The sequence below is a fragment of the Trachypithecus francoisi genome, unplaced genomic scaffold (genome assembly GCF_009764315.1).
Source record: "Trachypithecus francoisi isolate TF-2019V2 unplaced genomic scaffold, Tfra_2.0 Lachesis_group1, whole genome shotgun sequence".
Classification (NCBI taxonomy): domain Eukaryota; kingdom Metazoa; phylum Chordata; class Mammalia; order Primates; family Cercopithecidae; genus Trachypithecus; species Trachypithecus francoisi.
This window is the reverse complement of record NW_022681454.1, coordinates 62,384,880-62,411,353: the sequence shown is the minus strand read 5'-3', so window position 1 is coordinate 62,411,353 and position 26,474 is coordinate 62,384,880. Positions and strand designations below refer to the sequence as shown.

General features: G+C 40.2%; 1 protein-coding gene across 1 annotated transcript in view; it reads left to right on the top strand.

The window, feature by feature from the left end:
- The first annotated feature begins 1,257 nt into the window (after nt 1–1,257).
- The window catches only part of DCK (deoxycytidine kinase), a 31,955-nt gene continuing 6,738 nt past the window's right edge, over nt 1,258–26,474 (top strand). Inside the window, exons 1-4 of the mRNA XM_033214488.1 lie at nt 1,258–1,740; nt 6,221–6,336; nt 24,937–25,130; nt 26,131–26,278. Coding sequence (XP_033070379.1) covers nt 1,650–1,740; nt 6,221–6,336; nt 24,937–25,130; nt 26,131–26,278 — 549 coding nt within the window. The 5' untranslated portion in view covers nt 1,258–1,649. The remainder of the gene's footprint in view (nt 1,741–6,220; nt 6,337–24,936; nt 25,131–26,130; nt 26,279–26,474) is intronic.

Genomic DNA, 26,474 nt, shown 5'->3' with positions numbered 1-26,474 from the left:
ACCCCTAGGCAATTGGTTACCCCCTATGAAAGATTGGCCTGCGATCAGTCAGAGGCTGAAATGGAGATGGCTGAGAAAATCAGGCTGATGCGGAAACTGGTCTTTTTTTTTTTTTTGAGACAGAGTCTCGCTCAGTCGCGCAGGCTGAAGTGCAGTGGCGCAATCTCGGCTCACTGCAAGCTCCGCCTCCCGGGTTCACGCCATTCTCCTGCCTCAGGCTCCCGAGTAGCTGGGACTACAGGCGCCCGCCACCACGCCTGGCTAATTTTTTTATATTTTCGGTAGAGATGGGGTTTCACCGATGTTAGCCAGGGTGGTGTCGATCTCCTGACCTCGTGATCCACCCGCCTCGGCCTCCCAAAGTGCTGGGATTACAGGCGTGAGCCACCACGCCCGGCGGAAACTTTTGTAATCACAGGAGTGAAGGTGTGGCCTGTATGCGGCCTAGTCTTGCCTAGAACTGGCTGCACCCGCTGTTCTTTTGCTTCTGCCTTAACCCTTGGTTACCCTAATTCCCTATTCTCTTGCCTCATTAGGTCTTTACCTTGACTAAAAATGCACTCATCTAGCTGGGACAAATTCTACACTGCGTTTGTCCCAGCAGAGTACATGGCACATAAGTAGGCTTTCAAAAATTCAACATACAGTACATTTTGTTACCTATGTGCCAGGTGTTAGGCAGGCTGAGTTAACAGCCGAACAGAAACCTACCTACCCAACGTGCTAACTTCTATACAGCATGGTCGTGCATCCAAATCAAATGGAAAGCGGTATGGGAGATCTGGAAAGGCTTCCTGTGGGTGGCATCTGACTACCTAAATTCCCAGCCCAGTTTCACTTATTGACGTCGACACTTGGAACAAGCAGCCTCCCAGTGCCTGTTTTCCCACTAGTAGGTAAATGGGCTAATGACAGTATCTCCGCCACTAGACTTAATTAATGAAAAGCACATAGAGGAAGAGAGCCTGGCTCTCTAAGTGGGCAGTGCGATTCCCGAGGGCAGCACTTCGCTTCATGGTCTTCCTCTAGGCTGAGAAGCCAGGGTAAATCCATTTGATTTTTCTACCACACAGTGCCTTCTCCCCTGATGAGTTCAAAGCTTTAAGTCTATCCAGTTCTGTCCAGACGCGTCTGTTCATCTCCAGCACGCCCACTGGAGAGGCGGGTTTTCCAAAGCCTGGCACGGCCCACTGCAGGTGACGCCCTCCGCCCTCCAACGCCCTCAGGCCTCTGGCGTCCACCCTTCCTCCCCACCCGACTCCGGAACCTCTTCCAGCGCCCCGCCCGGGCGCCTGGCTGCGAGGGTAGAGGCCTTCCGCCACACGCGCGGCTCCGCCCCGGCTTCCACGTGACGTGGCGTGCGGAGCGCGCACGCGGGGACTCGCGCTGGAGGCGGGCTAGGGCCGAGGGGCAACCAGAGATCGGTGGGTTGAGGAGGGCGGGGCCACGCCACAGGCCCGCCCCTGTCCTCAGCTACCTCCGCGCGCCAAAGTCAAACCCCGACACCCGCCGGCGGGCTGGTGAACTCACTAGCGGACCGGGCAGGTCAGGATCTGCCTCGGCTGCGCCGCGAGCTCCAGTGCGCGCACCTGTGGTCGCCTCCTAGCCCTCTCTGCTGGACGCGCTCTGGGCCGCCACAAGACTAAGGAATGGCCACCCCGCCCAAGAGAAGCTGCCCGTCTCTCTCAGCCAGCTCTGAGGGGACCCGCATCAAGAAAATCTCCATCGAAGGGAACATCGGTAAGGAGCCTCCAGAAATGTGGGACGCAAGGCTGGGGTGTCGCGGCAGTGGCTGAAGCTTCCCTTCGCCGCATCTCTGTGCAGCAACTCAGTGAGGGCTTTCCCTCCAGCCTGGCTGTGTGGACGCGCCCTCGGCTTCCTTTCCCACCCAGAGCTTCCTTCCCTTCCCTGCCGCGCCAAGGGGTGACTGCGGTCCCCGGAGGCAGACTGGGCGCCAGGCCTGCGGTCTCTGTGAGGCGCGCTTTGAGCCTCTGCGCCCTCTTTGTTGCGGGGGAAGGGTGTCAGATTTCTTGAGGTGTAACTTACATTAAATTCACCCTTTTTAGGTGTACTCTTCTATGAGGTTTGACAAACATTATGCGTTTTACTGTCACCACGATCGAAATACAGAATATTTTCATTACCTCAGAAAGTTCCTACCTGCTCCTTTGTAGTCAGCCCCCTCCACCCTTCCTATTCCCTGGCACCCACTGATTTGATTTCTATCCTTTGCAAGTGTTGCCTTTTCCAGAATGCCATATAAATGGAATCATAGGCTATATCGCCTTTTGTATCTGGCGTCTTTCATTTAGCATAATGCTTTTGAAATTCATTCATGTTACTTGTGTCTGTAGTTTTTTTTGTTTTTTTTGTTTTTTTTTTTTTTTATTGCTGAGTAGTATTCCATTGCCTGGATGTACCATCGTTTATCGATTTTCTAGTTGTGGACCTCTGGGTTGTTTACAGTTTTTTAGCTATGGTATTACCGAAACATTATTTTAGCTATATTATTAACGAAACTGGAAACATTCAAGGAAAGAGGTCTTTAATGATCTTAATAGCATGCAGTTCCTCACCCCTTACTCCACATCCAAGTAAACATTGGATTATGATTCGAAGACCACTAACGTTTCTGTTAACTCAGATGGGGTGCAGATTAGGCCATGCCTGTCATTTTGCAAGACACACACCAACGTCCAATTCTTCTATATTTCCCACCTCAGGAAACCTACCCCTGAAACTTCCTGTTTTGATAGATTGTTTTTTGTTTTAATTTTTTTAGCTCCAGGTTGGGTGCTGGTCATTCATGCATACAGCAAATTTTTAAAAATTCTTACCACATTCAAAGCACTGTACCTTCTTGAAAAAGACAAGGCAAGCAGATGCTTAGCATTCAAATCAATAGAAAAAAAATGCATCCTCAAAGAGGACTTCTTATTTCATTGCTCCATAATTAAGGCACCAGTAGAAAGACCATATAATATACTTAGCAATGTAAGTTATTTGACGGTGCATGTTTACTAGTATGGAATCCCTGACAGTTGCTTACTGGATAAAGAAGACCATATATAAAGACAGGAGAAAGTGACTGAACAAAGCCATCTGAAAAGTAAATTTGAGGCAGGGCGTTGTGGCTCATACTTGTAATCCCAGGATTTTGGGAGGCTTAGGCAAGAGGATCACTTGAATCCAGGAGTTTGAGACCAGCCTGGGCAACACAGTGAGAACTCATCTCCAAAAAAAAATTAAAAAATTAGCTGCATGTGCTGGTGTGCCTGTGGTCCCAGCTACTCAGGGGGCTAAGGCAGGAGGATTGCTTGAGTCCAACGATCAAGGCCACAGTGAACCATGCTCACACTACTGCACTCCAGCCTGGGTGACAGAGCAAGACTCTGTTAAAAACACAAAAACAAAACAAAAAAGTGAAGTTGAATGAATAACCCCTTGGATCAATACCACAATACATTCATCCACTTTCCCTTTCTCTAATCCAGTTAGGTAGCATCATATTTAGAAATCTTTCCTCAAAGCATCTTTAATCTTCTCAGCAGCTGAAATAATTTCCTAATATATCATCCCATCTCCAGTTTCTCTTAACTACTTCTGCAGCGGTCTTTTTGTATGCAAATGTCATGTGTTATCCCCTGCTTAAAATTCTTCATTGATTTCACCTTTACTGACACTGAAAGGAGTTGCAAACTGATAGCCGCAATTGCACAATATTGGCCTGCACAGGTTGAAAAAAAATTTTAGTGCCCAGTGGCTCAGGCTTGTAATCCCCGTCCTTTGGGAGGCTGAGGCGGGAGGATTGCTTGAGTCCAGGAGTCTGAGACCAGCATGGCAACATAGAGAGAACTAGTCTCTAAGAAAAAAAAAAAAAAAAAATTAGGCCAGGCTCAGTGAATAACACCTATAGCTCCAGCTACTCAGGAGGCTGATGCTGATGTGGGAGGATCGCTTGAGTCTGGGAGGCAGAAGTTGCAGTGAACTGAGATGGCACCACTGCACTCCAGCCTGGGTGACAGAGTGAGACTCTGTCTTAAAAAAAAAAAAAAAAAAAATAGACCAGTTGTGGTAGCATGCACCTTTAGTCCTAGCTACTCAGGAGGCTGAGTTGGAGGATCTCTTGAGACCTGTAGTTTGAGGCTGCCGTGAATTGTGGTTGTGCCACTGTCCTACAGTCTGGGCTACAGAGTGAGACCCTGTGTCTAAAGAAAAATAAATTAAATCTGTTGCTAACTTGAAAACATTTTGAGATTTCCCATAAACAATTAAATTATTGGCTTCTTTTGAAAAATCTGAAGATCTGTTAACACCAGGCCTGCATTTCTGTATGACAGCAATTGGTGTTTAGATGGAGCATGTTCCTTGCCATTTTTCGTCTCCCTGACACTGAGACTTTGTTAGTTGCTGTTTATTATTGGTCTTGCACTTTTGTTCATCTCCTCTTCACCTTATTTGTCAGATCCAAATAAGCAATAAATGCACAAATTGTTAAACTGCGTAAACTATTTTGCAATTCCTCTATTCTTCCTAGAATTTGAACTTGGTCGTTTTAGTTTTATATTTATATAGCCCATCTTCTTATGTTCTGTGTTATTCAAATGTTCCCTTGTGTTAGATGGATGGAGGACTTACCTGCTTCTCATTTTAGTAGTCTGTTCAGAATGATTTTCAGCATTACAACGCCTGCTTGACATTAGGAATTCTGTTAGTTTCCATGACTTTTTAAAGTATTAACATCAGTGTCTTTGGTTCTTTTTCTCCTTTGCCTTCATAGAAAATTAATTTAATAATTAGCTTATTTTCTAGCTCCCACTTCCCCCCAAAAAGTTAAGGAACTAGATGTGTTAGTCTGATTGGCAACTCTAGCTAACTGTTACTACTCTGCTTGAACTAAATGTAACCGTTTTTACCTTAGACTTTTTAAGTATGACCACATGAATTTTTCTGCTTGTAAGCAGTGTCAGAAGAAAGTTGAATGCTCTAGCCTTAAGTGCTTTCAGACTCTGGTGGATGCCTAATTTTTTGATTTGTTCCTTGAGTGCTCTTTCTGAATATCATGTTCTCCTTTCCCTCTTCCATCTAGCTTAGTGAATGTGAGGTGTTCTTTCTATATGCTTCCACTTCCACTTAACATTCTTCTAAATGCCATACAGTCCCTAAGCTTACACTCTCCATACTAAATTTTGGTGGCCAGTGTTTTTCCCATGATTAAATCTAATTGTCATCCAGTTTATCCTTAAACGTTTTTCTCCTCTCCTCTGGATCCAATTTACTTTGTGTTTTTCTTCTAAACTGTCTCTCTGTGTCACCTTCTTATTTAATGCCTCACTCCTTTTTTTTCTCTGTGTATGATTCTTTAAAGTTCTTAAAGGTTTTTCTTCCTTTCTATTGCCCTATCTAATGTCCTAGATTTAAATATAGTTCTGCAAGTCAAAGGTAAGTTCTTTCTACTCCCCATGGATCTAATTTATAAGGAAGAGGAAGCTTTGCTTGTAAGTATATGAAGCTATTTATATGTTCATCTGTGTGTGTGTGTGCACACACACAGAGGGAAAGAGAGAGAACATTATGCTAACCAGAGATGTCTGATACAACCACATTTGGTGACTTCAGATATAAAGGGTGTGGTGGCCATTAGGAGTATTACTTCTAGGTCAAGACTGTCCCGGCCGGGCGCGGTGGCTCAAGCCTGTAATCCCAGCACTTTGGGAGGCCGAGACGGGCGGATTACGAGGTCAGGAGATCGAGACCATCCTGGCTAACACAGTGAAACCCCGTCTCTACTAAAAAATACAAAAAACTAGCCGGGCGAGGTGGCAGGCGCCTGTAGTCCCAGCTACTCGGGAGGCTGAGGCAGAAGAATGGCGTAAACCCGGGAGGCGGAGCTTGCAGTGAGCTGAGATTCGGCCACTGCACTCCAGCCTGGGCGACAGAGCCAGACTCTGTCTCAAAAAAAAAAAAAAAAAAAAAAGACTGTCCCTACTACTAAATATAATGTATTGTTAAACTAAACATAATAAAAAACAAATGTGCTTAATGAAATTGGGCAGGAAGCCTTTTAATTTTCTTTTAAAGAAATATAAAGTTGAGAAAATTGAATGTTTTGGGTTTTTTGTGTTGCTTGCTATTGTAAATCTTGCAAAAGCTAATGACTCTTTAACATCTTTCTTTCCTGACAACTTTTCTTCCTCAATTTTATCTTTCCTCACAACAGCTGCAGGGAAGTCAACATTTGTGAATATCCTTAAACAAGTGTGTGAAGATTGGGAAGTGGTTCCTGAACCTGTTGCCAGATGGTGCAATGTTCAAAGTACTCAAGATGAATTTGAGGTATGAAAATGAAATTTAAGTAGATAAAAGCCTTTTGGTTTAGAGGAGCGGTAGTACTTAATCTCTTGGCTTTTTTCTTTTTCTTTTTCAATAAAAGTTTTCAAATCTCGCTTTAGGTCTATATCTTCATCTAGGTGGTAGTTACATGGATATATATACAGTTGGCTCTCCTTATCAGTGAGTTTCGGATCTGTGGATTCAACCAGTCATTAATAGAAAATATTCAGAAAAAAATAAACAATACAAAAATAAAAAATAATGCAAATAATACAGGATTATTGTTCATATAGCATTTACATTGTATTAAGTATTATAAGTAATCTAGAGATGATTTATACTATTTGGGAGGATGTGCATAGGGTATATGCAGATATTACACCATTTTACATAAAGGACTTGAACATCTATGGATGTTGGTATCTGTGTGGAACCTGGAATCAATTCTTAAGGATACTGAGGGGTGACTGTATGTATATAACCATTCACTGAGGCCGGGGTTGGTGGGTCACGCTTGTAATCCCAGCACTTTGGGAGGCTGAGGCGGGCGAATCACTTTAGGTGAGGAGTTCAAGACCAGCCTGGTTAACATGGTGAAATGCCATCTCTACTAAAAATACAAAACTTAGCCAAACGTGGTGATGGACACCTGAATCCCACCTACTCATAAAGCTGAGGTAGGAGAATTTCTTGAACCCAGGTGGCAGAGGTTGCAGTGAGCTCAGATGGCACCACTGTGCTCCAGCCTGGGTGACAGAATGACACACTGTCTCAAAAAAAAAAAAAAAAAGGAAAGTAAAATTTATCAAGCTATGCATTCAAGATTTATGCACAAATAAAGTTTAAAGTTTTCTTTTTCATAAAAATTTGTTTTTTTTTTGTTATACTTTAAGTTCTGGGATACATGTGCAGAATGTGCAGGTTTGTTACATAGGTATACACATGCCATGGTGGTTTGCTGCACCCATCAGCCCGTCATCTACATTAGGTATTTCTCCTAATGCTATCCCTCCCCTTGCCTCCCACCCCACCGACCCCTGGTGTGTGATGTTCCCCTCCCTGTGCCCATGTGTTCTCATTGTTCAACTCCCACTTACAAGTTAGAACATGCGGTGTTTGGTTTCCTGTTCATGTGTTAGCTTGCTGAGAATGATGGCTTCCAGCTTCATCCATGTCCCTTGCAAAGGACATGAACTCATTCTTTTTTTAGGGCTGCATAGTATTCCTTAGTGTATATGTGCCACATTTTCTTTATCCAGTCAGTCATTGATGGGCATTTCAGTTGTTTCCCAGTCTTTGCTATTGTGAATAGTGCTGCAGTAAACATACGTGTGCATGTGTCTTTATGGTAGAATGCTTTATAATCCTTTGGGTATGTACCCAGTAATGGGATTGCTGGGTCAAATGGTATTTCTGGTTCTAGATCCTTGAGGAATCGCCACACTGTCTTCCACAGTGGTTGGACTAATTTACACTCCCACTAATGGTGTAAAAGCATTCCTATTTCTCCACATCCTCTCCAACATCTGTTGTTTCCTGACTTTTTAATGATCACTATTCTAACTGGTGTGAGATAGTATCTCATTGTGGTTTTGATTTGCATTTCTCTAATGACCAGTGATGATGAGCTTTTTTTCATATGTTTGTTGGCTGCATAAATATCTTCCTTTGAAAAGTGTCTGTTCATATCCTTCACCCACTTTTTGATGGGTTTTTTTGTTTTTTTTTTTCTGTAAATTTGTTTGAGTTCTTTGTAGATTTTGGATATTAGCCCTTTGTCCGATGGGTAGATTGCAAAAATTTTCTCCCATTTTGTAGGTTGCCTGTTTACTTGGATGATAGTTTGTTTTGCTGTGCAGAAGCTCTTTAGTTTAATTAGATCTCATTTGTCAATTTTGACTTTTGTTACCACTGCTTTTGGTATTTTAGTCATGAAGTCTTTGCCCATGCCTCTGTCCTGAATGGTATTGCCTATGTTTTCTTCTGGGGTTTTTATGATTTTAGGTCTTATATTTAAATCTTTAATCCATCTTGAGTTAATTTTTGTATAAGGTGTAAGGAAGGGGTCTAGTTTCAGTTTTCTGCATATGGCTAGCCAGTTTTCCCAACACCATTTATTAAATAGGGAATCCTTTTCCCATTGCTTGTTTTTGTCAGATTTGTCAAAGATCAGATGGCTGTAGATGTGTGGTGTTATTTCTGAGGGCTGTGTTCTGTTCCATTGGTCTATATATCTGTTTTGGTACCAGTACCATGCCATTTTGGTTACTGTAGCCTTGTAGTATAGTTTGAAGTCAGGTAGTGTGATGCCTCAAGCTTTGTTCTATTTGCTTAGGATTGTCTTGGCTATATGGACTCTTTTTTGGTACCATATTAAATTTAAGGTAGTTTTTTCTAATTCTGTGAAGAAAGTCAGTGGTAGCTTGATGGGAATAGCATTGAATCTATGAATTACTTTGGGCAGTATGGCCCTTTTCATGATACTGATTTTTCCTGTCTATGAGTGTGGTGGAATGTTTTTCCATTTGTTTGCATCCTCTCTTATTTCCTTGAGCAGTGGTTTGTAGTTCTCCTTGAAGAGGTCCTTCACATCCATTGTAAGTTGTATTCCTAGGTATTTTATTCTCTTTGTAAAACAATTGTGAATGGGAATTCACTCATGATTTGGCTCTCTGTCTATTATTGGTGTATGGGAATGCTTGTGATTTTTGTCCGTTGGTTTTGTATCCTGAGACTTTACTGAAGTTGCTTATCACCATAAGGGGTTTTTGGGCTGAGACGATGGGGTTTTTAAATATACAGTCATGTCATCTGCAAACAGAGATAATTTGACTTCCCCTCTTCCTATTCGAATACCCTTTATTTCTTTCTCTTGCCTGATTGCCCTGGCTAGACCTTCCAATACTATGTTGAATAGGAGTGGTGAGAGAGGGCATCCTTGTCTTGTGCCGGTTTTCAAAGGGAATAGTATTGGTTGTGGGTTTGTCATAAATAGCTCTTGTTATTTTGAGATACGTTTCATCAATACCTAGTTTATTGAGAGTTTTTAGCATGAAGGGATGTTGAATTTTGTCGAAGGCCTTTTCTGCATCTATTGAGATAATCATGCGGTTTTTGTCACTGATTCTGTTTATGTGATGGATTATGTTTATTGATTTGCATATGTTGAACCAGCCCTGCCTCCCAGAGATGAAGCTGACTTGATCGTGATGGATAAGCTTTTTAATGTGCTGCTGGATTCGGTCTGCCAGTATTTTATTGAGGATTTTCGCAGCAATGTTTATCAGGGATATTGGCCTGAAATTTTCTTTTTTTTGTTGTGTCTCTGCCAGGTTTTTGTATTAGGATGATGCTGGCCTCAAAAAATGAGTTAGGGAGGAGTCCCTCTTTTTCTGTTGTTTGGAATAGTTTCAGAAGGAATGGTACCACCTCCTCTTTATACCTCTGGTAGAATTCTGCTGTGAATCTGTCTGGTCCTGGGCTTTTTTTTTGGTTGGTAGGATATTACTGCCTCAATTTCAGAACTTGTTATTGGCCTATTCAGGGATTCGAGTTCTACCTGGTTTAATCTTGGGAGGGCATATGTGTCCAGGAATTTATCCATTTCTTCTAGATTTTCTAGCTTATTGCGTGGAGGTGTTTATAGTGTTCTCTCATGGTAGTTTGTATTTCTGTGGGATCAGTGGTGATCCTTTATTGTGTCTATTTGATTCTTCCCTCTTTTCTTCTTTATTAGTCTGTCTAGTGGTCTATCTATTTTGTTAATCTTTTCGAAGAACCAGCTCCTGGATTCATTGATTTTTTTTGAAGAGTTTTTCATGTCTCTATCTCCTTCAGTTCTGCTCTGATGTTAGTTATTTCTTGTCTTCTGCTAGCTTTTGAATTTGTTTGCTCTTGCTTCTCTAGTTCTTTTAATTGTGATGTTAGGGTGTTGATTTTAGATCTTTCCTGCTTTCTCCTGGGCACTTAGTGCTATAAATTTCCCTCTAAACACTACTTTAGCTGTGTCCCAGAGATTGTGGTACGTTATGTCTTTGTTCTCATTGGTTTCAAATAACTTATTTATTTCTGCCCTAATTTTGTTGTTTACCCAGTAGTCATTCCGGAGCAGGTTGTTCAGTTTCCATGTAGTTGTGCAGTTTTGAGTGAGTTTCGTAATCCTGAGTTCTAATTTGATTGCAGTGTGGTCTGACAGACTGTTATGATTTCCATTCTTTGCATTTGCTGAGGAATATTTTACTTCCAATTATGCGGTCAATTTTAGGGTAAGTGCATTGTGTTACTGAGAAGAATGTATATTCTGTTGATTTGGGGTAGGGAGTTCTATAGATGTCTTTTAGGTCTGCTTGGTCCACAGCTGAGTTCAAGTCCTGAATATCCTTGTTAATTTTCTGTCTTGTTGACCTAATATTGACAGTGGAGTGTTAAAGTCTCCCACTGTTATTATGTGGAAGTCTAAGTCTCTTTGTAGGTTTCTAAGAACTTGCATTATGAATCTGGGTGCTCCTGTATTGGGTGCATATATATTTAGGATAGTTCGCTCTTCTTGTTGCATTGATCCCTTTACCATTATATAATGCCCTTCTTTGTCTTTTTTCATCTTTGTTGATTTAAAGTCTGTTTTATCAGAGATTACAATTGCAGCCCCCTTTTTTTTGCTTTCCATTTGCTTGGTAAATCTCCTTCCATCCCTTTATAGCCTTTCTGTGTCTTTGCATGTGAGATGCGACTCCTGAAGACTGCACACTGATGGGTCTTGACTCTATCTAATTTGCCAGTCTGTGTCTTTCAATTGGGCCATTTAGCCCATTTACATTTAAGGTTAATATTGTTATGTGTAAATTTGATCCTGTTATTATGATGCTAGCTGGTTATTTTGCCCATTAGTTAATGCGGTTTCTTCATAGTGTCAGTGGTCTTTACATTTTGGTATGTTTTTGCAGTGGCTGGTACCGGTTTTTCCTTTCCGTATTTAATGTTTCCTTCAGGAGCTCTTGTAAGGCAGGCCTGGTAGTGACAAAATCCCTCAGCATTTGCTTGTCTGTAAGGGATTTTATTTCTCCTTCACTTATGAAGCTTAGTTTGACTGGATATGAAATTCTGGGTTGAAAATTCTTTTCTTTAAGAATGTTGAATGTTAGTCTACACTCTCTTCTGGCATGTAGGGTTTCTGCAGAGAGATCCACTGTTAGTCTGATGGGCTTCCCTTTGTGGGTAATCTGACCTTTCTCTCTGGCTACCCTTGACATTTTTTCCTTCATTTTAATCTTGGTGAATCTGACGATTGTGTGTCCTGGGGTTGCTGTTCTCAGGGAGCATCTTTGTGATGTTCTCTGCATTTCCTGAATTTGAATGTTGGCCTGTCTTGCTAGGTTGGGGAAGTTCTCCTGGATAATAATCCTGAAATGTGTTTTCCAGCTTGGTTCTATTCTCCCCGTCAGTTTCAGGTACACCAGTCAAACTAGGTTTGGTCTTTTCACATAGTCCCATATTTTTTGGGAGACTTTGTTCATTTCTTTTCATTCTGTTTTCTCTAATCTTATCGTCACGCTTTATTTTTATTAAGTTTATCTTCAATCTCTGATATTCTTTTTTCCACTTAATCGATTTGGCTATTGACACTTGTGTATGCTTCACTAAGTTCTCGTGCTATGTTTTTCAGCTCCATCAGGTCATTTATGTTCTTCTGTAAACTGGTTATTCTAGTTAGCAGTTCCTGTAGCCATTTATCAAGGTTCTTAGTTCCTTGCATTGGGTCAGAACATGCTCCTTTAGCTCAGTGGAGTTTGTTTTAACCCACCTCTGAAGCCTACCTCTGTCAGTTCGTCACACTTATTCTCTGTCCAGCTTTGTTCTCTTGCTGGTGAGGAGTTGTGGTCCTTTGGAGGAGAAAAGACATTCTGGTTTTTGGAATTTTTAGCCTTTTTGCACTGGTTTTTCCTTATCTTTGTGGATTTATCTACCTTTGGTCTTTGATGTTGGTGAACGTCAGATGGGGTTTTTGCGTGATTGTCCTTTTTGTTAATGTTGATGCTATTGCTTTTTGTTTGTTAGTTTCCTTCTAACAGGCCTCTCTGCTTCAGATCTGCTGGAGTTTGCTGGAGGTCCATCCAGATCCTGTTTGCCTGGGTATCACCAGCGGAAGCTGCAGAACAGCAAAGATTGCTGCCTGCTCCTTCCTCTGGAAGCTTTGTCCCAAAGGGGCACCTGCCAGATGCCAGCCGGAGCTCTCCTGTTTGAGGTGTCTGCCGATCCCTGCTGGGAGGTGTGTCCTAGTCAGGAGGCACGGGAGTCATGGACCCTCTTGAGGATGCTACCTGTCCCTTAGTAGAGCTCGAGCACTGTGCTGGGAGTTCCACTGCTGTCTTCAGAGCCAGCAGGCAGGAATGTTTAAGTCTGCTGAGGCTGCACCCACAGCTGCCCCTTTCCCCAGGTGCTCTGTCCCAGGGAGATGGGAGTTTGATCTGTAAGTCCCTGACGGGGGCTGCTGCCTTTCTTTCAGAGATGCCCTGCCCAGAGAGGAGGAGTCTAGAGAGGCAGTCTGGCTACAGGGCTTTGCCAAGTTGTGGTGGGCTCCGCCCAGCTCAAACTTCCAGGTGGTTTTGTTTACACTGTGAGGGGAAAACCGCCTACTGAAGCCTCAGTAAGGGCGGACACCCCTCCCCCCACAAAGTGGGGCGTCCCAGGTCAACTTCAGACTGCTGTACTGGCAGTGAGAATTTCAAGCCAGTGGATCTTAGCTTGCTGGGCTCCGTGGGGGTGGGATCTGTTGAGCAAGACCACTAGGTGCACTGACTTCAGCCCCCTTTCTAGGGGAGTGAATAGTTCTGTGTCACTGGCATTCCAGGCGCCACTGGAGTATGAAAAAAAACTCCTGCAGCTAGCTCCATGTCTGCCCAAATGGCCGCCCAGTTTTGTGCTTGAAAACCAGGGCCCTTGTGGTGTAGGCACCCGAGGGAATCTCCTGGTCTGCGGGTTTTGAAGACTGTGGGAAAAGCCTTCCCACAGTCTTCCCACAGTATTCTGGGCTGGATAGCACCATCCCTCAAGGTTTCCCTTGGCTAGGGGAGGGAGTTCCCCCACCCCTTGCACTTCCCAGGTGAGGCCAAGCCCCATCCTGCTTCTGCTTGCCCTCCATGGGCTGCACCCACTGTATAACCAGTCCCGATGAGATGAATTGGGTACTTCAGTTGTAAATGCAGAAATCACCCGTCTTCTGCATTGGTCTTGCTGGGAGCTGCAGACCAGAGCTGTTCCTATTCGGCCATCTTGCCTGGGAATCTAAAAGTTTTTAAAAAGTTAAATAAAGTTTAAAAAAATCTAACAGCAAATTAATTCCTTCAGTGTCTTTTCTAATTTTTTTTTTTTTTTTTGAGATGGAGTTTCACTTTTGTCGCCCAGGCTGGAGTGCAATGGCTCGATCTGGGCTCACCACAATGTCCGCCTCCCAGGTTCAAGCGATTCTCCTGCCTCTGCCTCCGGAGTAGCTGGGATTGCAAGCATGGGCCACCATGCCCGGCTAATTTTTTTTGTATTTTTAGTAGAGACGGGGTTTCTCCATGTTGGTCAGGCTGGTCTTGAACTCCCGACCTCAGGTGATCTGCCCGCCTCAGTCTCCCAAAATGCTGGGATTACAGGCATGAATCACCGCACCCGGCCTTTTAGTGTCTTTTCACATTTTGTTTAAAAACAAGCAAATAAGGCCAGGCGTGGTGGCTCATGTCTGTAATCTCAGCACTTTGGGAGGCCGAGGCAGGCGGATCGCCTGAGGTCAGGAGTTCGAGACCAGCCTGGTCAACATGGTGAAACCCCGTCTCTACTAAACATACAAAAATTAGCTGGGCATGGTGGTGGGCGCCTGTAATCCCAGCTATTTGGAAGGCTGAGGCGAGAGAATTGCTTGAACCTGGGAGGTTGCAGTGAGCCGAGATCACGCTATTGCCCTCCAACCTGGGTAACAGGTAAGAGTCCATCTCAAAAAAAAAAAAAAAAAAAAAAGAAAAAGAAAAAGTACTATTCAGTAACTGAGTTTTACCTTTTAAGCCTTTTGTCATTTACTCTCATTTCTTTTTACTTTCATTCTTGCCAGACTTTCACTCTGGGCACAAGTTTTAATTTCCCAGCTTTTTTCCATTCTGCACTGCAAATGAGGAAGAAAGAGAATGACAGAGTTCAGTTCCACTTTTTATACTAAAATATATGGTTGTATGTGTGAGAGAGACATTGCTAAGATTTTTATTTCTGGAGAAATGAGAATTGAAATTGAGAGCAAGGCCAGGTGTGGTGGCTTATGCATGTAATCCCAGAACTTTTTTTTTTTTTTTTAAGTGACAGCAAGTTTATTAGAAAAGTAAAGCAATAAAGAACGGCTGCTCCATTGGCAGAGCAGCCAATCCCAGCACTTTGGGAGACTGAGGTTGGAGGATCGTTTGAGCCCAGGAGTTCGAGACCAGCCTGAGCAGCATAGGGCGACCCCATCTCTACAAAAAATTTAAAAATTAGCTAGGTGTGGTAGCCTGCACTTGGGGTTACAGCTACTTGGAAGGCTGAGGTTGTAGGATTGCTTGAGCCCAAGAAATTGAGACTGGAGTGAGCCATGCTCATGCCACTGTACCCCAGCCTGGGTGATAGCAAGACCCTGTCTAAAAGAAAAAAGAAATGGAAAGCAGTAAGGCAGAAACCTTAAAAATGGAAATGTATGCTAGCAAGTTACTTTGATCAGAGGAGGACAGAAAATGGAAAAAAAGTTTAAAAAAAATTTAGCCGTTGGTATAAGGAATTCTGGGAATAATAATTGAATATTTAAAATGTAAATCACATATGCAAAGAGGAATCACTAGCAAGATATTCCATGGACTTTGAGAATATATGGTTTTGAATAATCAAAAATATTTTTTCATTCACCTTCTGTTTGCCAGGCATAGCTAACTTTAGACCTAGGGCCTAATTCAGTACACATGATGTTACAATCCTTAGTACATGATGTTACAATCCTTAGGATATCCAGGACTAAATCTTAAAGGGGCTTTCTTCCCATATAGACCTCATTATCTTAAGAAATTGATGTTTTACATCTGATTTTTGGAGAAAGGCAAGGTTAGTCTACAGTAGAATTTTAAAGTGGATAAATTTGTTTATTTGCTTCTTTTTAAAAATATTTTTGATATTATGATGTATCTGTAGAAAAGTGGGTGATAGCTAATGTACAGTTTGAAGAACAGTTTTAAAGCTGACATCTTTATAACCATTATCCAGGTCTATAAATACAACATTATCATTCCAGAAATCCCTGTTTGCCTTCTCCAATCACAATATCTTCTTTCCTGTGTTACTACTCTGCTAGGGGTAATCACTCCCATTCTTTTGTGATAATAATTTTCCTGCTTCCTAAAAATTGTTTGAGCATACATGAACATACCTCTAAGTATAATTTAGTTTTGTCTGTTTTTGAAGTTATATAAATGGAATTACATTGTTTGTATTTTTTCCTCTCGCTTCTTTTACTTAATACATTTATGAAATTTGTCTGTATTGTTATATGCAGCTATAGCTTGTTTATTTTCAGCTATATAGTATTGAATTTTGTTTTTTAAAAATATTGTTTTTTTTTGAGACAGGATTTCACTCGGTTGCCCAGGTAAAGTGCAGTGGCGCAGCCATGGCTCACTGCAGCCTCGACCTCCCCAGGCTCAGGTGATCCTCCCTCCTCAGCCTCCAGAGTAGCTAGCACCATAGGCCACCACACCTGTGTGCCACCATGCTTGGCTAATTTTTGTATTTTTTGTAGAGATGGGGTTTTGCCATGTTACCCAGGCTGGTTTCAAACTCCTGGGCTCAAGTAATCTGCCCATCTTGGCCTCCCAGAGTGTTGGGATTACAGGCGTGAGCCACCATGTGGGGCCTATAGTATTTAATTTTATTCGTATATCACTGTTTGTTCATTTTATACCTTTAATTGATTTTTGAATGATTTCCAGTTTAGTTGCTCATATAAACAGCATTGCTCTGAACGTAAATTCACTTGCATACATGCAAAAGTTTCTGTAGGAATAAGAAGTAAAATTACTAGGAATGTTATGATGCCTGTTTTCCCAACTGGCTTTCCACTTTTCTCTCCCCACAGTGTAATCAAGCTCTCATTAATCCATGTCTTTGCCAGCATTTAGTAGTGTCTGGCTTTCTTATTTTTGTCATTCTGCTGAGTGTTTACTATTTTTTTGTTTAATTTGTATTTCCCTGCTTGCTAATGAGGCTGTGTTCCTTTTCATATGTTTATTAGGCATTTTGATTTTTGTGAAGTGCCCACTTGGGTCTTTTTGCCCATTTTCCTCTGGGCCATCTGTCTTCTCTCACTGCATTTTTTATATAGCTTTTTGCTGAAGTGCCTACTCAAGTTTGCTTACCTTTTGAAAGGAGAGACTTAAGTTCTAAAAGCAACTCTTTTTCCTTTTATTTCTGGGGTCAGCTGTCAGTGCAGTTATCCCCAGGTATTAGAAACTAACCAGATTAAACCAATGTTGGAAAATAGAGGGTATCCTTAAACAAGGTTTTGGACTAGGTGACCTCCATTTAAGGTCTGCTGACACATTTGTCATTTGACTCTCAGCATGCCTCACATTAACCAAGGGCACAGAAACTGATATATAAAACCAAAATGCCAAAAGTTTTAATTTGCAGAAAGAAATGTAATCATTAAGGTAGTTGAATTTAGATCAGTTTATTCTTTATTTGGTTCATAATTCTCAACCAGTGGAAGGAAGTCATAAGAATCTCTGGGAGCTAAACAATTTGAACACTTGAGATAGAGTGTGGAAAAATAGATAACAGTAACTAGGAAGGGTAGGTGGAGGGGAGGGGGAAGATGAAGAGGAGTGAGTTAAAGTATACAGACATACAGGAAGCTTGAAGAAATAATTCAGTGTTTTATAGCAGAGTAGAATGCAAAAATATATTGTACTCTGGTGATGGACACCCGGAATACCTTGATTTGATTACTGCACATTATGTACATGTACAGAATTTCTCATGTATTCCACAATTTGCACACATAAGAAAGAATCTCAAGGATTTGAGTGCTTTTTAAAATAACAATCCCTTGGAGGTTCAAATATGTGGGATACCTCCTAGTTAAAAGTCATCACCCTAGTGAATCACTGTTACTGTTGGGAGTATATTGAACTCTTAGTTAGATTGCAGAGAAGTTGAAAAACATTCCTTTCGTATACAAGACAAGACAATTTATAATAAGGTTATCTGTTGAGCTTGGAATCAGAGCCCAGAGGAATTAGTTAAATCATGTTAATCAGACTGTGTCATCAGATTATGATGCATTAATACATTTGTCTTCATTTTAAGACTTAATGGCTTTCTGAATCTGATATCCATGTTTATGGGATGGGGCATTTTCTTTCCATATACTAGAGTCAGAATGCCAAACTGGCCATTCTTTATAACTAGCATGCAGGTGATCCTGTTATTAACATATTCTTTTATCAGACAGTTTATTGTAATCTGGTCGTATCTTCATGATGTTACAATTTGATTACCTTTGTTGGAGTCTGGTGCACATTCTTGGAAGGTGGCTTCAGCTGTTTTGTGTGTATTGGGGACTGCTGCATTGTTAATTCTCTTTATAACCATTATCCAGGTCTATAAATACAACATTATCATTCCAGAAATCCCTGTTTGCCTTCTCCAATCACAATATCTTCTTTCCTGTGTTACTACTCTGCTAGGGGTAATCACTCCCATTCTTTTGTGATAATAATTTTCCTGCTTCCTAAAAATTGTTTGAGCATACATGAACATACCTCTGTAAACAGTTTCACACTGTGGAGATAGTATTTCTGAGATAGAGTGGTGGAATATGAGGATGGTTGGGTGGGTGGCTTCCCTGTATGTTTGGATATTTTCTTCCACTAAACTCAAGAAGTGAGATTTTATTTCTTCATCCAGTAGTCCTTCCCCAGATTCATCCTTGATCTATGCCTTAAGGTTATAGTATGAACCACCCACTATTCAAATGTCAGTTTTTCTTAGAATGCTGTTAGTGATGAGAAGTGACTGTTTTCAGACCTTGGCAAGGTCGGTCCTACTTTGGATGTTCTCATTTCATCACACTTCTTGGCATTTGTAGATTTGGAAGAATTGGGCCTTTGGTACCTCTGATCTCTTCCTTTTTTTTTTTCTTTTTTTCTTTTTTTTTGAGACGGAGTCTCGCTCTGTCGCCCAGGCTAGAGTGCAGTGGCCGGATCTCAGCTCACTGCAAGCTCCACTTCCCGGGTTCACGCCATTCTCCTGCCTCAGCCTCCCGAGTAGCTGGGACTACAGGCGCCCACCACCTCGCCCGGCTAGTTTTTTGTATTTTTTAGTAGAGACGGGGTTTCACCGTGTTAGCCAGGATGGTCTCGATCTCCTGACCTTGTGATCCGCCCGTCTCGGCCTCCCAAAGTGCTGGGATTACAGGCTTGAGCCACCGCGCCCGGCCTGATCTCTTCGTTTAGCAACTTACTGTGTATCCATATGCTTAGCTTTTGCTGTTTCAGTTTTTTTGTTTTTTTTTAACCTGCCACCTAGTGGCCGAAATGTTGCTATACTATTGATAAGTTACCACTAATTTTGGCAAAATAGTAAGAGGCAAAGCACCAAAGAAGATTATGTAATCTCTCCCTTCTCCAAATCACTCTTGGTAAGAATGATCTTTAAAACATACCACTCAGATTATTAGCAATCTTGGTATAGAATGTTTTTTAAACTAATAATAATGTACTTTATATGGTGATTTATGTTATTATTTAGGCCCAAAGCTTTGATTTAATTGTTTCCTTTTAGCTTATTTTTGAGATATGCAGACTGCTAGGAAGCTGTCTTTTTTTTTCATTGAGCTGAATTCTTTTGGAGGATCACTGTTACTAATTGTGAAGTACTATTTTACTTTTAATTAAAAAAAGATATTTTTAAATTTACAGATAAAAATTATATTTAACTTTATATTATATTCATATGTAAATTATATATAATATAAAAATTATATTTATGGTATACAACATGATGTTTTAAAATATGTCTGCATTGTGGAATGGTTAAACCAAGCTAATTAACGTATGCATTACCAATAGTATTTTACTTTTAGCCAACACTTCTTACCACTAGTAAGCCACTGAAAAACTAGTAACTGTGATAAAGAAGGTGTAAACCATACTTATTTATGACACAACAGCATGTTTTTTACTTTTAATAAGTCATTCTTTTTTTTTTTTTTGAGATGGAGTCTCGTTCTGTTGCTCAGGCTGAGTGCAGTGGTGTGATCTTGGCTCACTGCAACCTCTGCCTCCCGGGTTCAAGCGATTTTCTTGCCTCAGCCTCCCAAGTAGCTGGAGCTGAGATTACAGGTGTGTGCCACCACGCCTGGCTAATTTTTGTAATTTTAGTAGACATGGGGTTTCACCACGTTGGTCAGGCTGGTCTTGAACCCCTGACCTCAAGTGATCCACCCATCTTGGCCTCCCAAAGTGCTGGGATTACAGGTGTGAGCCACTGCTCTGGACCAATAAGTCGTTCTTGAAAATTAGTTAAGAATGCTTGATAAAGCACTTCCACTTGTACCTTTTGAATTAATGTGATAACTTTTGTTGGCTTGTATTTTTTTGAGTCTTGCTTTGTTGTCCAGGCTAGAGTACAATGGTGAACCTCAGCTCACTGCAGCCTCCGCCTCCTGGGCTCAAGCGATCCTCCCACCTTAACCTCCTCAGTAGCTGGGACTACAGGCCCGTGCCAACATGCCTGGCTAATTTTTGTATTTTTTATAGAGATAGGATTTTGCCAATGTTGCCCAGGCTTGTCTCAAACTCCTGGGATCAAGCAGTCTGCCTGCCTTGGCCTCCCAAAGTGCTGGAATTAGGTGTATGAGTCACCATTCCTGGTCTGTTGGCTATTTTATAATTATCTTGTTTGGTAGACTCTGATCTTTTACAATTGAACTTAATTCAACTCTTTTGCAACGTTTACAAAGATTAGACCTACAATTAATTTTAAATTAATTATGATTTAAAATTAATTTTTAAAATAGATAAGTGATTTTATAGCTGACCTTGATATTTCTGTTTTTCACTTACCTTGGCAATAATCTGTACTTCCTATAAAACAAGTATTCTTTCATAAAGTGACAATGGATATGTATTATAGAGACAGAATAAAAATTATCCATAATCCTACCACTCTGTATGTATCTTTTACATAGTTGAAATAATAATGTAATATATTAATTTTGGTGGAGGTGATACATAATTTAAAAAATATTATAAAATAATACTTGTTTACTGTTTGAAGTTAAGGAAATATTAGAAATTATCAAAAGACGGGAATAAAACTTACCTATAACATTATCCAGAGATAACCATAGCTCTTACTTGATAAAACAGTATATACAGTTTTGTATTTTGTTTCTTCCCCGTCCCCCATAATATTTGTATATCAGGGCAATTAAAATTGTCATTAAAAATTTACTGTAAATGATTTTTAATGGCAGCCTAATTTATTGTATGCATGTACTATTATTTACTTAATATAAACGCCTAATAATAGTGGAATGATAACCTATTCGCTTAGCTCTGTGATAAATACCTTTGTGATTAAATCTATATTCTAGATTATATCTTTTTTTTTGTTTGTTTTTTGAGACGGAGTCTCGCTCTGTCACCCAGGCTGGAGTGCAGCCATCTCGACTTACTGCAAGCTCCGCCTCCCAGGTTCACACCATTCTCCTGCCTCAGCCTCCTGAGTAGCTGGGACTACAGGCGCCGGCACCACGCCCCGCTAATTTTTCTTTTGTATTTTTAGTAGAGATGGGGTTTCACTGTGTTGGCCGGGATGGTCTTCATCTTCTGACCTTGTGATCCACCCTCCTCGGCCTCCCAAAGTGTTGGGATTACAGGCGTGAGCCACCGCGCCTGGCTTAGATTATTTCTTTGAAGTACATTTTCAAAAGTGGAATTAATTGGGCCAAAAGGTACAAATTTTTTTTTCCCACAAATGTAGCTAAACTGCTTTCTATCTAACAGTGTTCTACCAATTTGTATTTAGTGTAGTTTCACTCTGACACATTCATATTTTTTTCTGGATAGTTTGCAGAGGGAAAAACTTGACAGAATAAACAATTCAGTTTGGTGAAGATGATGCACAGTAGTTTTCAGATTTTTTCTTTCTTTCTTTCTTTTTTTTTTTTTTTGGGACAAGATTCTTGCTCTATTACCCAGGCTGAGTGCAGTGGCACAGTCTTGGCTCACTGCAACCTCCACCTCCGAGGCATAAGCAATTCTCCCACCTCAACCTCTGGAGTAGCGGGGATTACGGGTGCACGCCACCATACCTGGCTAATTTTTGTATTTTTTGTAGAGACAGGGTTTTGCCATGTTGCCCATGCTGGTCTGGAACTCCTGAGCTTCAGTGATCCGCCTGCTTCGGACTCCCAAAGTGCTGGGATTATAGGCCTGAGCTGTCTTACCTGGCTGGATAAATTTTTAATACATATTTTATTTTTAACATTTGTACTTGCATACAAAAAACCCTAGCAATTTGTCTCAAATTTCATCATAGGATCAAAAGAAAATGCTTTATATGACTCATAAATTACCCTGAAGAACCAGATAATGATACCCTGGCTTACTGTTAATTTTCTAATCTGTTACGCTATTAAACTAAGAGACAATAACATCTTCATAGCTGAAAATTCTGTTTCAGATTTTTGATTCAGTTTGAATTTACATGATTTACATGTTTGTATTTTTAGAACTAGTTTATTGTTTTTTTGGTTAGGTGATGAATCAAGATTGGTTCTCTAAGTTATTTTAATATAGTAAACTTTGAAATTGCTTTGGGCAAGAGAGATTATATTTATTGAGAAATTCAAATAAAATGAGGTATGTGGTCTTTTTTAGTGATTAATTTTTTTATTGTGGCAAAAATATAAAATTTATCATCTGAACCGTTTTTAAGTGTACAGCTCAGTAATGTTAAAAGCATATTTAGGTCATTATGAACAGATCTCCAGAATTTTAGCCTCCTGAAAAGATCCAGAGACCCCTGGAGCTTTTCCTACTATATTTTGAAGAACCTCTATCTTAGAGAATATATTACTTCATCTGTAGAAAACGAAGACTCAAAGAGAACTCTGGAAATATAGTCTTTTAAAAAATATCATCTAAAAGATTAATAATTATTTTTATCATCTTATTCGGTCTGTGTTCATATTTCCCTATTGTCTAATAATGTTTTCATAATTTTTTGAAATTAAGAACCAAACACGGTTTACACACGTTACATTTGGTGGTTGATATGCCTTTTATTTATTTTTTATTTTTATTTATTTATTTTTCTGAGATGGAGTCTTGCTCTGTTACCCAGGCGGGAGTGCAGTGCACGATCTCAGCTCACTGCAACCTCTGCCTCCCCAGTTCAAGTGCTTCTCCTGCCTTAGCCTCCTGAGTAGCTAGGATTACAGGTGCGTGCCACCATGCCTGGCTAATTTTTTATAATTTTGGTAGAGATAGGGTTTCACCATGTTGGCCAGGCTGGTCTTGAACTCCTGACCTCAGGTGATCTACCTGCCTCGGCCTCCCAAGGTGTTGGGATTACAGGCGTGAACCACTGCGCCCAGCCTTGATATGCCTTTTAAATTTTAATCTATTGGTTGTCTCTTCCTTTTCTTCCTTTATAATTTATTTGTTGAAGAAACAGGATCATTTGTTCTACATAATTTTCCTCATTCTGGTTTTGGCTGAGTGTATCTCTGGTAAAATTTAACATGTTTTTCAGTTCTCTGTATTTCCAGTAAATTTACAGGTAGAGACAGACTTGATTAGATTTACTTTCAATTCTTTTTTGGCAAGATTCCTAGTTGGTGATGTGTATTTCTTTAAATCAAAAAGATGTGTTTTGTGATGTTAAAATCAAATAGTTTGGGTTTTGTCAGCTTGATTCATCCATTATAAAATTCCCAATTAACTTTAATAATAGCATCTATTGCTAATTGTTGCCTCATTGCAGTATATTAGTAGGTGTTGTAAAAGGTGATATTCCTTCTCCAGCCTTCTAGATTTATTGGCTGAGATTCTTTAGGAAAGAAGACCTCTTCCTCATATACCACTTTATTACCCTGAAAGTATTTATACAGGAAAGGCCAAAATAAAATGGGACTTTTTTTTCTTTTCACCTACACATTCCCAGAATAATTTGTGCCTTAGGAGTCTCAAAACATGACTAGAAGTTTGTTGTTGTTTTTTTTAGTATTACAAACTCATGGATTTTTGCCTCCCATTCATTTTCGATGTTCAAATTCTTTGTTTGACCAGTGGCAGCTTTATTTATGTTGGATCTTTTGTCCTTGACACAATCCTAGTGGTCTGTAATAGTTTCCTAAAATATACAAGATGAAGCTCATCTTGTATATTTTCTCCCCAGATTTAGAATCAGAATTCTAATTCCTTTCAGTGGGAAATGGTATTTAGAGATTATAATCTGGGTGATATTTTTGTATATTCCTACAAGGTTCTCATTGTTTATAGGCGTTTTGGTGGACAGAACTAGGAAAACTATAGAAAGAGAAAAATAATTCATGTGTTCCAGATGCTAGTTCTAACTCAGATAAAAGATGATAAGAGTTTTTACTTCATTTTAAAATTTACATTTGTGTTTTTCTTCAACATGGAAAATGTGGTTCTAACAATAAGAGTATTGAATTACAAAATCTGGGGGAGGAACTATTCTATTATATTAGAAGATTGGAGGGTTACAAATACAAATGCCTAAAGGTACCAGACAGCCATATGAATGTATCAGGCCTGTTATGAAAATCATCTGGGAATGGTGGGGGTTAATAAGCTGGAGAGCATATATCCCATCTAAAGGAGGCATCTGTGACTTGACTCTAGCTGATTTTTGCCAAGAGGGAATATGGGCACGGTACTGCTTGGTTTTTTTCATTTTTAAAAAGAAGATGTAATCCCAGCACTTTGGGAGGCCGAGGCGGGCGGATCATGAGGTCAGGAGATCAAGACCATCCTTGCCAACACGGTGAAATCCCATCTCTACTAAAAATACAAAAAATTAGTTGGGCATGGTGGGATGCACCTGTAGTCCCAGCTGCTCGGGAGACAGGCAGGAGAATTGCTTGAACCCAGTAGGTGGAGGTTGCAGTGAGCTGAGATCGTGCCACTGCACTCCAGCCTGGGAGACAGAGCAAGACTCTCTCTCAAAAAGAAAAAGAAAATGTAAATCCAAATACTTTATGTGAAGTTATTTAGCTTTTAAATACTGACAATAATATTGACAAACTAAGTCAAAGTTTTAAAAAGGCCTTTTGGACCAAACAAGGATTTCTTCCGTAGGTTATTAGTTTGTAACCTCTTGTGAGAAAGATCTAAGGATTTTTCCAGACCTCAGACAATCTGAAAAATATATTGGGAAAGAGTATGAGAAAGGGAACTTAATCATCTTGGCTTTGCTAATCATGAATGCATTTATTTATCTGACTTTTCTTTTTTAGCCTTAAAAAATTAAAATAGCCCTATAATTAATTTTGCTTTTCTTTTTGCACATTCAAAATAGGAACTTACAACGTCTCAGAAAAATGGTGGGAATGTTCTTCAGATGATGTATGAGAAACCTGAACGATGGTCTTTTACCTTCCAAACATATGCCTGTCTCAGTCGAATAAGAGCTCAGCTTGCCTCTCTCAGTGGCAAGCTCAAAGATGCAGAGAAACCTGTATTACTTTTTGAACGATCTGTGTATAGTGACAGGTATGTATAAATGGCTTATACGTGGCCATTTGAAGTTTTTATCTTAGAACTGGACTTTTCCTTTTCTTTTTTATTTTAATGTGTCTTGGGAATTAGTAATATGAATGGCTGAGTTGGGAATTTAAGATGGAAAATGACATTTAAATCCCTCAGCAGTCTGGTACTAATGGCATTAGGAAAGTTATTGCATTTATTAATCCCCAGCTTCCATAGAAACTGTTGGGAATATGGTGGTGCCCATCTCATTTAAATTTGCAGAGAAATTGTTTTTCCCTCTAACCCTTTTAAAATTCTCATCTGCTCTGGTTAAATCTGGATCTATATCCTAGACTCTTACCTGGAGCAAGTAGATAAAAGTCTCTAAGGGGCCTTAGAATTGCCTTACTTATGCTAGGATTCTTTTGACCTCCAAAGTTAGCTCAGAACAGAGGTTCTCAAACTTTTTGATCTCAGTACCCTTTTCAATTGTTAATAGCTATCGAGGCATCCAAAGAGCTTGTCCTATTGATACTTGCGTTACTAGAAATTGAGATGCACAAAAATGATTTGAAACTAGCAATAATAAATTCATTACATATTAATATAAATATACTTCACAAAAAGTTATATTTTCTAAAATAAAAAGTAGCTAGAAAAGTATCATTGCTTTACATTTTTGCAGATATCTTTAATGCCTCACTTATTAAAAGACAGCTGGATTTTTATTTATGCTTCTGTATTTAGTCTGTTATGATATGTTTGTTTGTTTGAAGTATATTGGTATATGAAGTAATCTGGCCTCTCACAGAACCCCTTAGAAGATCTTGGGGATTCATGGGGTCCTCACTCCATATTTTGAGAACCATTGGCCAAAAACATGATGGAAAGACTCCTTTTTCTGCTTTCCATGGCACTATGTGCCACTGGATTTAGGAGAATATTTCATGTTCATGTTTTCTTTTTTATTTCTTCGTTTTTTTTTTTTGAAATGATACATGTGTTGATGAAGACTCTCTTTTAGGTATATTTTTGCATCTAATTTGTATGAATCTGAATGCATGAATGAAACAGAGTGGACAATTTATCAAGACTGGCATGACTGGATGAATAACCAATTTGGCCAAAGCCTTGAATTGGATGGAATCATTTATCTTCGAGCCACTCCAGAGGTAAAACCCAATAAAAATGTATTGCATTGAAAATTTAAAGAAATATTGAGAACTCTTTTTAGTGGTATGTAATCAGGGCAATTTAGTTTAACTCCAGCCTCCCAACCTCCCACTCCCCACCTCTAAATTAGAAACTTGTAACTGTGTGGATAGGAGTATTCTTTTTTCTCAGCAAATTGGAATCCCAGCCTGGGTA